The sequence below is a fragment of the Branchiostoma lanceolatum genome, chromosome 6, assembly GCF_035083965.1.
Source record: "Branchiostoma lanceolatum isolate klBraLanc5 chromosome 6, klBraLanc5.hap2, whole genome shotgun sequence".
Taxonomy (NCBI): Eukaryota; Metazoa; Chordata; class Leptocardii; order Amphioxiformes; family Branchiostomatidae; genus Branchiostoma; species Branchiostoma lanceolatum.
The window spans coordinates 21,106,538-21,118,768 of record NC_089727.1 but is presented as its reverse complement, the minus strand read 5'-3'; the positions used below and the strand labels follow the sequence as shown (position 1 = coordinate 21,118,768).

General features: G+C 38.1%; 2 protein-coding genes across 6 annotated transcripts in view; both read left to right on the top strand.

The window, feature by feature from the left end:
• LOC136437005 (uncharacterized) overlaps positions 1 to 3,772 on the top strand; it is a 28,295-nt gene extending 24,523 nt beyond the window's left edge. For all 3 annotated transcript variants that reach the window (XM_066431421.1, XM_066431419.1, XM_066431420.1), the window contains one exon: positions 3,659 to 3,772. The gene's annotated coding sequence lies outside the window, so the exon portion shown is untranslated. The remainder of the gene's footprint in view (positions 1 to 3,658) is intronic.
• The window catches only part of LOC136437006 (uncharacterized), an 11,713-nt gene extending 7,941 nt beyond the window's left edge, over positions 1 to 3,772 (top strand). For all 3 annotated transcript variants that reach the window (XM_066431425.1, XM_066431424.1, XM_066431423.1), the window contains exons 3-5: positions 1,428 to 1,502; positions 2,126 to 2,158; positions 2,886 to 3,772. In XM_066431425.1, the coding sequence (XP_066287522.1) occupies positions 1,428 to 1,502; positions 2,126 to 2,158; positions 2,886 to 3,028 (251 nt within the window). In that variant the 3' untranslated portion in view covers positions 3,029 to 3,772. The remainder of the gene's footprint in view (positions 1 to 1,427; positions 1,503 to 2,125; positions 2,159 to 2,885) is intronic.
• Positions 3,773 to 12,231: the final 8,459 nt, after the last annotated feature.

Sequence of the window (12,231 nt, the reverse complement as noted above, 5' to 3'; positions counted from 1 at the left end):
CTTTTTTCGCTGATTGTTATCCATACATTGCTTCATCAATGTAAGAGGAATGTTTTGGCATCTTTAGATATGAATAAATCCCGTTCATTATCATTATTTATGCAAAAAGAGCAGAAGGACCACTTCTTGAACTATTCCTGTTTATACCGGTATGGGAGCTTTCAGACCCAAGCCAAATTTCATGTTGCATCACTAATGAACAGCTTACGCGAGAGCCACCAAACTTGGTGGCTTTTCATAAATTGTCCTTAACAAAAATTTCAAATGGAAAAAGTGAGTTCATCGTTTTCCGAGTTGCCATGGCAACGGGTTTTTGACAGGCATATTTGACAAAATCTGCTAATTTTAGTTCAAACAATGACGTTTCGAGGCTTTGTTTGTACGCCAAATATATTTTCTTACTTTGTTATGATCTTATGTAATCCAATGAAACTTTTAGGATTCAACATTGATACTTTATGCTGATTTGATGACGTCATCCATCAATATCCAAGATGGCGGATAGAATCCCATAAAATTACGTCATCATGACGTCATATTACGTCAATATGACATGAAATTTGTCATGGTTATACTAATTCACATGTGTATCATCCTCTAAAAATTTGGTGGTCATACCATAAGTAGTTCAGGAGTTACAGAGGGCAGGTCTCAAAAACAGCACATTATTTTTGCTGGGGTCAAAAATGAACCCAGCGGACTCATCACAGACTTCCCTGTATAACGTCAACAGTATTGTGCCCATCTCCCTAGAAAATTATGAGAGGTCAGAAAAGATGTCTACTGACAAAGTCACGGAAGGAATTTTTTCAGATCAAACATGTTCAGATAGCACGTCAAAATCCACGCCTGGGGTCAAAAATGACCCCACTCGGGTGTTTGAGGGTTAAGTTTAATCAAATATTTTTCTTGTACAATTAAAGAATGTATGTAACGTATACGTAAAGGGTATATAACAAAGGGTATATAACAATATATGAAAGAATGAACAATCTCAGCCTGAACAGGAAAGCAGTCCTACGTTTTTAACTTTTCAGCACTTGGGTTAGTTCATAGTGTTCAGTGAACATCTCTTGGACTTCAAACATTCAAGATTCTAGATGAAGCAACTTGGTAATATTTATCACTAGTTCTTTTTTTCATTAAGTGTTCGTATCTTCCCTTGCTGATCAGCTTCCAAGGTAATAAATGCTGTACAAGACTAACGTTAACAATTTTTACATTTCCCATCAATTTTGATGCAATACCATAATGATCACGAATTATGTTTTTGAAGAAAAATTCTCAACTGTTTCAAATTACTCTATAATTCTATTTTTACTCTATCATCCACACATTCCATTCATCATCACTTTATAACAGGAAACTGAGCTCAAAAACTTGAAGGTTTTCAATACATTTAACTTATTGTCGTTATGCTGTTTCAGCTGTCGACAGTGACCAAAAGCAGGCGGAAGTGGTTGACAAACTCGAGAAGAGTATTCTCCAGATTTTACTGGAAGGTAACCAAAATTTCCAATAATAAAAAGGTCTACGGCTTTCGGCATCGTTTTGCACGGATCACGGGTTATTAACAGAAATCAAGTTCATTCATGATGATGAAGTTCATTCAACGAACACTGGATTCTTGGACATTGTTAAGGTTGTATCAAATTAAGCTCCGCTGCATACGAAATCTTAACAGACCGACATATTTGGAAACTATATAGCAAACGATACGTATTCTTATAGATGCAAGTGTAATTTATTCTAACTACTTAACTGAAGGATGAAAGACATGTCAGAACATAATTGGAAAATCAATTAACGCTTATTTTTGTCTATTCTTAAAAGTGTGCTCCTTACATTGAACCTATTCTGCTTCTGCTGATTTTTGTTGTTGTTGTCATTGTCACAAGCATCTCACACAAATCTGACTTTTACCTTGTTTCGAGGAAAGAGTAACAAAATAGCTTAATGCATAAAAAGTTTAATGCAAGGTTGTGCATGCTGAAAGCTAGTATAATAGTAAAGACTAAGAATGCGCTAGTAAACAGCTGAGAAGTGACAAACTTGCGATAAACACTTTACTATTATATGAACCTTAATTTAGATATTAGACTAATCACATGTCTGTTACATATAGTTGGTGACAAGGAGGAGCAAAAGGATCGCGAGTGTAATTATCTCATTTTTTTTATTTCTTCGCATCCCTAGCATGTACGGTAAGGGAAATATGAAATTTCGACATTAAATATGCAAATGAGGTGCCCAATTTTATAACACGCATTCACTTATATTCATATTTCCTAAAGCTACCTACATTCACTCATTAGCTCACTCACTCACTCACTCACTCACTCACTCACTCACTCACTCACTCACTCACTCACTCACTCACTCACATACTCACTCACTCACACACTCACTCACCCACAAGGGCAGCATAGCGTTAAGCAAGGGTTCTCTACTGCTTTACCGTAATATAGATATGAAGTTCCTGCTTAAATTATGCAAATTGATCCTCATTATAATAGCGCGAATTCAGTTGTATTCACCTTTCCCTAAGATACACTTTCAATATGACATCCCTAGCATTTACCGTAAGGAAAATATTAGTTTCTGCATAGATTGTGCAAATGAGGTCCACATCAGTATAACACACATTCCGTTGTATTCACCTGTTCGTTATTAAAGATGGGCTTATCAATGTTGACAATTTGCCAACCATCTTCAGTCGCAAGTTAGTAATGGATCATCTGGACTGAGATTCTATTATCTTCTTTTATTAATGACAATGTATTCTAAGACTTCTTTCATTTCGTTTGGCCGTCCTTCATTTTCATATCATTGTTTATCGTTTATACAATCCAACATAATTAAGTGCATTTTCTATGCTTTTTCAGATTATGCCTGCCGCTGGTACGGTACATCTCCGTTCTGCGATGGCTCCTGCCCCAACGTTAAGACTGCCGTGGAAAGGGACGAGTGCGGGGACGGAGCATGCTGCTGGACGGGCCAAAAAGTTAAGTGCTGTATCAAAGCATAGATGCTTTTTTGTGGCAATTTGACCATGTTTCAGCAAGTATATATTATCCATAGGTAACGTTAAGTGAGAGTTAAACCCCGGTCTGTACGATTGAAAGCCTAACAACACAAAAGTAAAGAATGTAAAGTTTGTAGTACAAACTTTGTACCATCTAAAGACCTAAGGTAAAGCATATTATCTGGTTCTTACCTTAGAGTTAAGACCTGTATAGAATACTTGATGAACTATGTTTTAATACAGGTAACATAAAAACAAAACACCGCATTGTTTTTTTTTTCTTCTGTTGCTGGTAAAACTTTCATCTGTACATCAATGATGTCAGGAGATTTGTAAGATCATATTTTTCCAAGATGAATGGATGATGATTATGTTGAAGAACTTGTAATGCGTAAAGAATTTGAGATATAGAATCTATGCTAACTGATCAAATGAGTTCATTATGATACAATCATCTATAGGTTTTAACTAGCAACGCACTAAGTTGTGACAATGTGGTTATAGTAACGATCATGCGAAGGAAAACCTCTAAAGCAGTCAATTGCTGGTTGAGTTACATCTGGTTAGTTCCAATGCCAAGAAGAAAAAAACAATTGGAACCACTGTTAATATAAAGTCTCTAAACTTAAGCAGGTACCAACACTGCTATATCTGCTGTCTGTCATTGTGACTGGCGATGTTAAGGAAGTTAAACATTTATTCTTGTTCTTTTTTTCATTTATTCTAATAAAGCTTGAATAGTTGCAATTGAATAGCATCTGTGTTTTTTTAAGTTGTTTGCCAGTGTAACAGCGTGTATGTGTGCTTATATTAGCATGAGACATATAAAAGTCTAAACGGCGCATGAATACCAAATATACAGGAAAAGACAAAAAACCCAAGGAGGCTGTCTCAGTAGTTAGGGAAGCCTTGGAGGCCGACAACATTCTCACCGATCGATGCTTCAATTATGTAACATTATATTTTTTCTCATGTATAAATGGTTTGGTGCAGCAATGTTCACTAGAACTACCATTGTTTTGCTTCAACGGACGACAAAGAGGAAAGCACTTTGCTCAGTCAGCACGGACTGTTTCATAAAGGGTGATAGAACATATTTTCCGAACGTCGCGTCGTGTGGCGCAAAGCATAAAACACCAGACTGTCAGACAAAGGGGACCCGAGTTCGAACCCGGCCTGCCCCCAGACATGTCTGAACATGCGCCCCACGACTTTCCTCACTCAGGTGTAAATGAGTTCCTAGCTAATCTAGGGATAGGCACGTTAAATGGAGGTCCCGTGTTTGGGGAGAGCGACACCTTGAGCACGTCAAAGAACCCACCACACCTTTCGAAAAAGAATAGGGGCATGCCCCTGTGTGCGATGGTCCAAACCTTACAGTCTGGTCAGGGTTGACATCTTGAAAAGGTGATAGTTCACCTGTTATGTCAATCCTTCCACAAATGTGGTAAATCTGAATAGATAAATAAATGTGAGTCTGTTTTAGCAATGTCGCTAGTTGGTAACGCATTTTACTAAAGATGATAAATGCCACAAAAACCAAAAGACAAACGTTGACATTTGTCAACATATGTTTTTGTGTGTGACAGCATTAGGAACAACTTCGAGTAGATATACTTGTTTGAGTAATCAGCATAGGTGTTTCTGCCTGAGTCTCGGTGAATTACAGTTAAGGCCACAGCAGGTAAATTTTATGGATGACATCCTCCCCAGACTCCAAAATTAAAGAGATAGGGCGAAAAAAAAAGGCAAAAAAACACAAGATTCCTATATTTTCAAATTTTGAGATCATAATTCTTGTTAAACGAGAATTGAGGCGACGAAATATGATATCATGACCAACAGGTCTTTTAGTCCTGTATTAATTTATGTATAATGTAAAACCTCCTTGATTCAACAGTAAACAGGTCCTTATATATTTCTATACATCTCAATAGACTAACTTCAACAAATGCAGAAAAGAGCTTGTTGTGCCATCATCTGAAGCACTACACATATGGGATGAAACAACTTGTGTCCTAACTAGAATGGACAGAGGAAACGAAAAACTCACTGGCACACGTGGTTCGTAAATTTTATATCAACTGCTGTAGCAATAGTCTCCATCTTCATGGATCGAAAGCGTCACCTAGCAATGTTAACTATAAGTGCAGTTGTTAACGGGAAATGTTGCAATTTTGAAAGATTTTAGCCGTGTTTGGAGTGTCCAGTATACTCTAGAATAAGTTCAGTTTGGAACTGATTTGTTCTAACCCAGTAGAGATACTTTAATCCTTCAGAAATTCACTAACAGTCAGTAGATGGACACTTTAGAGGTCAGACAACGCTGCCAATGTGAGTTTTTCTCGGACTAAACCCAAGGTAGGTAACATTCTTCTTCTTTTTTTCCATATAAGGCAATGTTGATTTGAATGTTTAGAAACGTCCTCCTTTATTCCTAAATCTTTTTGGGGAGAAAGGACGAAAAAATATGCGCGCGTGGATGTCATCCAATAAATCAAAATGGCCTGATATCGATAGGGGACTGGGTTGACTTCAGAATGTAATGCGTACACGGTAATTAGCATGCTAATATAACTGCCGAATCTCTTTTGTTCTCTTTGATCAACGTTACAAAGACAAGTGAAACCTATATACAAGATATTGATCTTAACTACGCGAACACGACCTTAAACGATTGCGTTTTGCAGACGTGATGTTGGGAACTATGAAAGCGAAGTTTCTTTAACAGAAGATAAGTGCAGTTCCCGTACGAATACCCAGGCGACGCTTTTGATCCATTGACATAAAAATTGTGCATGGCCTTACACCGAAGTACCTAATGCATAGATATGATTCCCTCTGTAATTTCTAAAACTACTCCCTATGAATTGAGAAAAGGGCATAATTTTAGGTTTTCGAAACAGGTTGCTAAAAGATTAGTCTGTGTAACGCAAACTCCAGCTGTCTGGGGGTTTCTCTCCCCTCCCCGCGAAGTTTGTGCTCTGGTTGCTCTAAGCTGGGAGAACTGTTATCAAAAATAGTAACACCAATCAGAGGCCAGGATTTCAGCTAGGCTCCCATTGCCATAGAAACCACCTAGTTATCCTGTCTGTTAGCTGTCACAACTGGCACCACAGGGAGACGGGGAGGAAAGGATGGGAAATGAGATCCAGATGTTGGGAGGGTGAGAAATGAGATGTATCCAAGCCGGTTAAAAGGGATTTTGAACCTCTTTGGTCTATCTGTTCCTTTAGAGGCAGACAATGTTAGTTTCTCCCACATCAAAAACCAAGTTTGAAAATCAAACAAGGAAAGACTTGACTGCCGAAAAATGTCCAAAGTACAGAGAAACGGTCTGTGAAACTCTCTTCCTACCACATGCAGATCAGACATCTGCAGCTGTCAATCACTGGATAGCAACAGCAATGGATCCTTAGCAACTAGAGTCTGGCCTGGGCAGGCGGCTCTGTGGGCTGATGACGGCTGCATAAATTATCCATATTTAGAAAGGAGGATTCCCTTGAGTTAGCGGCCCTAGCCATCAAGCTCTTGGGTTGCGAGGCGGTTACAGGGCCTAGGGCGGCGAGCGGTCAATGGAGGCTTGATTGAATTCAGGCTACTAAAAGATTAAGTTATTACTTTTATCTCTTATTGTATTAGTTACCGTTTGCCCCCTGTGTTATTCCATTCGGAACTAACTCAGAAAACCACACTCCCTTAGGGCCTTTTTCCTGCTTCGTATAGGTCAGTGTCTTATATCAAAGTCGTTTTATACCCTTCATAGCCGGCTTTCTGGGCTTTTTTGGTGCTTTAATTGATAACTTATTTTTGTACTGGGCCGTTTGTGCGGCCAGCCCGTAACCATCAGGCGCACAGAAAATATGCTTATTGGGACTTAATTTGCATTACTAATGAGGAAAATCTATATTTGCAGTGTTTAACATTTTAACACTCAAATTCATGTAACATATTTTTTCTCTGTTGTCCTTTTAACGGCCACAAGAGGTTGTATTTTTTCGACGCAGGCTTATTTCGTCAACTTATTACTCTTATAAACAATGTGTCTGACAATGATGAACTGCATCTTGGATTCAGATGATCGCCATCTATACGTACCCTCTTTCTTTAATTTCAAATCATAACTACTCAATCGAAGACTCAAAGCGCTTCTAGCTTTGGATCACTGACAAACATGTCCGCCAAATAGACATAGAAGTCAAAGCATGCACTCCATTCCCTGTACTTATATCATATATAATCGGTTCAGTAATCGGTTTAGTGCCATGTTGGCACCAAAAAGGCAAGATTTTCAAAATCCGGGACTGAATGGGAAATTGCGAATTTTGTTTCATCCCGAAGTAAAAAAAAAAAAAAACAATAAAAATAATCTGGGATGGGGCTTTAGACCTTTCTATGTTATCTTATTGAGTGTCTTAATTCTGTACTTTAAATACATTGTGCTTTTGTTTGCGTGTCCATGTTTGTGTGTTTGTGTGTGTGAGTGTTTGTGTGGTTGTGTGTGTGTAAGGCATACGGCATACTGCTCGAGATAAGCCAGCACAATTTTGTGCACAATTTTAAGTCATTTTAATTACACCAAAACACGAATCCTGACAGTGCCGAGATCCGACTATTAAACAAACATTACAGAAGAGCGCATTAAAGGGGAAGACCTAGCAACCCCTCCCTGTCAAAATATACCCTGCTACGAGACAGGAAGGACATATGTTGACCTATCTAGCTATAATGTGCCACTACAAAGACTGTGACGTCATGGCAGCACGGGAGTAGTCGGTCACTGAGGTAGCTCCCCAAAGTTAATAGTTTTTGACATATTTAGAGCCTGTTCGGCTTGAATTTTGAGAAGCCTCTTGTGTGTCAACCCTTCCTGGGTGCAGACGCGTACCAAACTGTCCAAATGAGTACTCGTGCAACGCGGGGGTCGACAAGAAAGAGGGACGAACCCGCCGGCCACATGGAGGGGAAACATGGCGACGACCTGGACGATGTTACCGGCGCGTCGGAGTTCGAGGCCTTTGTGAGGGAACAGTTTAAGAAACTCCTAGAAGGCCAGAAGGAGCTTCAGGATGAGGTAAGGGCTCTAGAAGACAACGTGGAGAAAAATGTTCAACTCCTGGAAGCCCGTATGGAGCGAATGGAAAAGAAAATGGAGGCCTCTGAGACAACTCAGCGCGAGTCCGCCAAACAGATTAAATCAATCACACAGAGACTGAAAGCTACAGAGCAAGCAGTGGAGGAATTCCAAACAAAATGTAACAAGTTGGAGCGGTTCTCACGTCGAAACAACGTTCGCATTATCGGTCGCAAGGTACAGAAAGGAGAGAACTGCGTCTCTACAGTAGAGAAGATTTTAGAGGACAAGTTCGGTCTTGACCATATCAAGATTGAACGTGCACACCCAGATGGTCCGAGAAACAGCGACAGTGACGGAGTTCCCCAACATATTCTCTTCAAGCTGAACAGTTACGCGGACAAGGTGTCCATAATGAAAGCTGCACGCAGAAAGCTACAGGACGAGTCTTACTACTTCACGGACGATCTCACAGTCACAGATTTGCAAGAGAAGCGCAAGTGGATGGAGAAAGTGAGACATGCCTATAAAGAAGGGAAAAAGTACCGCTTCTATAATGGATACTGGCGTGACGGACAGGGTAAAGTCGTAAGTTTTGACTAGAGTTTGAATTCATTGAAACAAGGTGCTCCTTGTTTAAAATCATGCTTTATTTTTCACAATGTCCTGTCAGCTACTGTAACTTTTTGCTCTAAAATTGATGATTCACTTAGGGGGCTAGTTCATAGTACCTGCACAGTGTCCAATGAACTACCGTGAAGCCTCGTCAATTTTTTCGTTACTTGTATGTGTATATTTTGTTTACTCATTTCATGTTTTTCAGTGTACTACCAGTTTATTTACAACTTCCCACGGAAACTATGTAGGTATTCTGTGTTACGTAAAATGTGCAGCTGTGAATGTGGTACAGACAGGTATAATTGTGCAGCTGTGGGGTATTTAGTGTACCTTGTTTTGATGGTGGTATGCGAAATTTGCATTTATATAGGCAGACGTAATTTATTCAAATGAAATGATGGTGCCCGGACAGGAATTTTCCCTCGCTAGTTTTAACTGCAGAGGGTTAGGAAATAATGTGAAGCGAATGGAAACATTTACGTTTTTGAAAGACAAGCCCCACCCAGTCATTTGCTTACAGGAAACCCACTCAACTTTTGAGAAAGAGAATCGGTGGATGACAGAGTGGGGTAATCAGATTTTGTTTAACCATGGAACAAACAATAGCTGTGGGGTACTTATTATGTTTCAGAAAAATTTCTCATACCAGATTCATGAAATTAGAAAAGACTATGGCAGATATATTTTGATTGATTTAGAGTGTGGTAATTTTCGATGTTGTTTATGTAATATATATGCTCCAAATAAGGATGATGAAGGTTTTTTTTAGGAAATTCAAAAGAATATTTCGGAGATGGAAGCTTGTAATGAAAACATTATAGTAACCGGTGACTTTAATACAGTACTTGATACTAAAAAAAGATAGAGCAGGAAAACATTTAGTAAATTATCATCCCAAGGCTACTCAGGCAATTCATGAATTGTCGGCCACTTTTGATCTTGTTGATGTATGGCGTTTAAATAATCCAGAAACCCGTAGATACACCTAGAGGAGACAAAAACAGGCTAGTAGATTGGATTACTTTTTAGTGTCCTTTTCCCTCTTGCCAAAGGTCACTAAAGTAGCTATAGCTGAATCCTTCAAATCTGACCATAGGTTAATTTTTCTTAATGTTGTACCTGGAGATCTCAAACACGGACCTGGATATTGGAAGTTTGACTCCACTCTTTTGAATGATAACATGTTTCTTAAAGAAACAAGAAAGTTTGTTGAAGAATTTTTTCTCTTTAATAAGGGTTCAGCAGAACCCAGAGTTGTATGGGATACATTTAAGTGTGCCTTTAGAGGACACTGTATAAAATATACATCCTTCAAGAAGAAACAAATATTTGAGAAAGAAAACCGATTACTAGATGAAATAAGAAGATTACAAAATGATATTGATAGTTTGGGATCTCCCCCACTCTGTTTGCTAGAGGACTTAGAACAAAAAGAGAAGGTATTGGAGACCCTCTACGAAGAAAAAAGACAAAAAATCATGTTGCATTCTCGCGCAACATGGATGAAGCTAGGTGAAAAGCCCACCAAATATTTCTTTAACCTGCTAAACCGAAACAAAACTAAAAAGAATGTCACTAAGATTGTGTTGCAGGATGAAAAATTTGTAACTGACCCTTCTGATATATTGTGCGAGGAAGTTAAATTCTACTCGTCGCTTTATTCCTTTGAAGATGCTAGGAAACCATTGAAGGAAGAGAAAGCTTATAACATGTTTTTTGTAGAGGGTAACATACCTACTTTAACTAAACAACAGTCTGAAATATGTGAAGGTAGGATAAAAGTAAAAGAACTCTGGGATTCAATCTCAACTTTTAAGAAAGGGAAATCACCAGGGTTTGATCGGATTACTGTGGAAGTTTATAAAGAATTTTTTGATCTATTAAAGCAGCCTATGTTGGATTGTTTTAATAAGGTGTATGATTTAGGACAACTGTCAGAAACGCAAAAAGTTGGCATTATTTCGCTACTCTTGAAACAAGATGCAACAGGAACTGACAAAAAACCAGTATATTTAAAAAATTGGCGCCCTCTTACTTTGTTGCCTTGCGACACAAGAATCTTATCTAAATGTATCTCGCTTAGAATTAAGAAAGTAATATCTAGTATTATACATATGGATCAGACTGGGTTTTTGTCTGGTAGATCTATAAGTGATAACATTCGAAAAATATTGGAAATTATTGAATTTTGTGAAAAGGATAATATTGAAGGACTTATCTTTATAACTGATTTTGAAAAGGCATTTGACAAAATTAGAATAGATTTTGTGTTAGAAGCTCTGAAAAAGTTTGGGTTTGGTAAATCTTTATTACAGTGGGTAACCATTATGTATACAATGATTACTAGTAGGATAAGTAACCAAGGTTATTTATCAGAGCCCTTTAGGCTTCTCCGGGGGCTAAGACAAGGTTGTCCATTATCGCCCTATTTGTTTGTTTTATCTGTAGAATTGTTGTCCATTAGAGTGCGAGCAAATGAAAATATTGAAGGATTGGTGTGCCGAAAAGAGCCATGCAAATTGTCTCAATTTGCGGATGATACAGATTTTTTCCTCAAACCTGCTCTTACAACATTGGATCATTATGTTTAGAGTTAAAAAACTTCTCAAATATTTCTGGGCTTGTGCCAAATTTTGACAAATGTATAATCTTAAGAATGGGTCCACTGAAGGACACTGGTTTTCAACTACCATGTACTTTTCCTATTAAGTGGTCAGATGGTCCAGCTGACCTTTTGGGAATTCACATTCCCCAAGATATGAACACTTTGATTTCTGATAATTTCAGTAGAAAACTACAAAAAGTAGATAGGATACTCCAGCCTTGGAAAGGAAAGACTCTTACCCTGTATGGCAAAGTGGCACTGATAAATACTTTGGTTGTTTCTCAGTTTACATACTTATTCATGTCACTGCCCTCTCCAGATACTGAGTTTTTTCAGACTTATGAGAAAAAAGTATTTAAGTTTCTTTGGTCAGGAGGGCCAGAACGTGTCAAAAGGAATATAGTTTATAATATGTATGAATATGGTGGATTAAAACTGATCAATTTAGAAGCCTTTAATGCTGCACTTAAGGCAGCATGGGTTCCTAGAATGTATTTGAACAAAAGCTGGTTTTGTAGGAAGATGTTAAATCATTGTATACACTTTAACTATGATATTTTTCCATTCTTACAACTTACCGAAGCACACTTTCACAATGTTGTTTCTAAACATTCACATTTAAGTACTTTCTTTGAAGAGGTGATGTTAGCCTGGCTGAAGGCCCAGAAAAAAACTCCTGATAATATGTCTGAATACTTGAGACAATTTCTCTGGTTCAATTCCAATATACTTATTGATGGACTACCTTTTTTCTGGGAAACCTTTAGCCAAAGAGGAATTTTGTTTGTTAATGATTTATTGAACATGGATGGATATTTTATGACATACAGATCATTTATTGGTAAATATGGAAGAATTTGTGATGAGCTTAAATTCATACAATTGTTATCCAGTATTCCCTTTAAATGG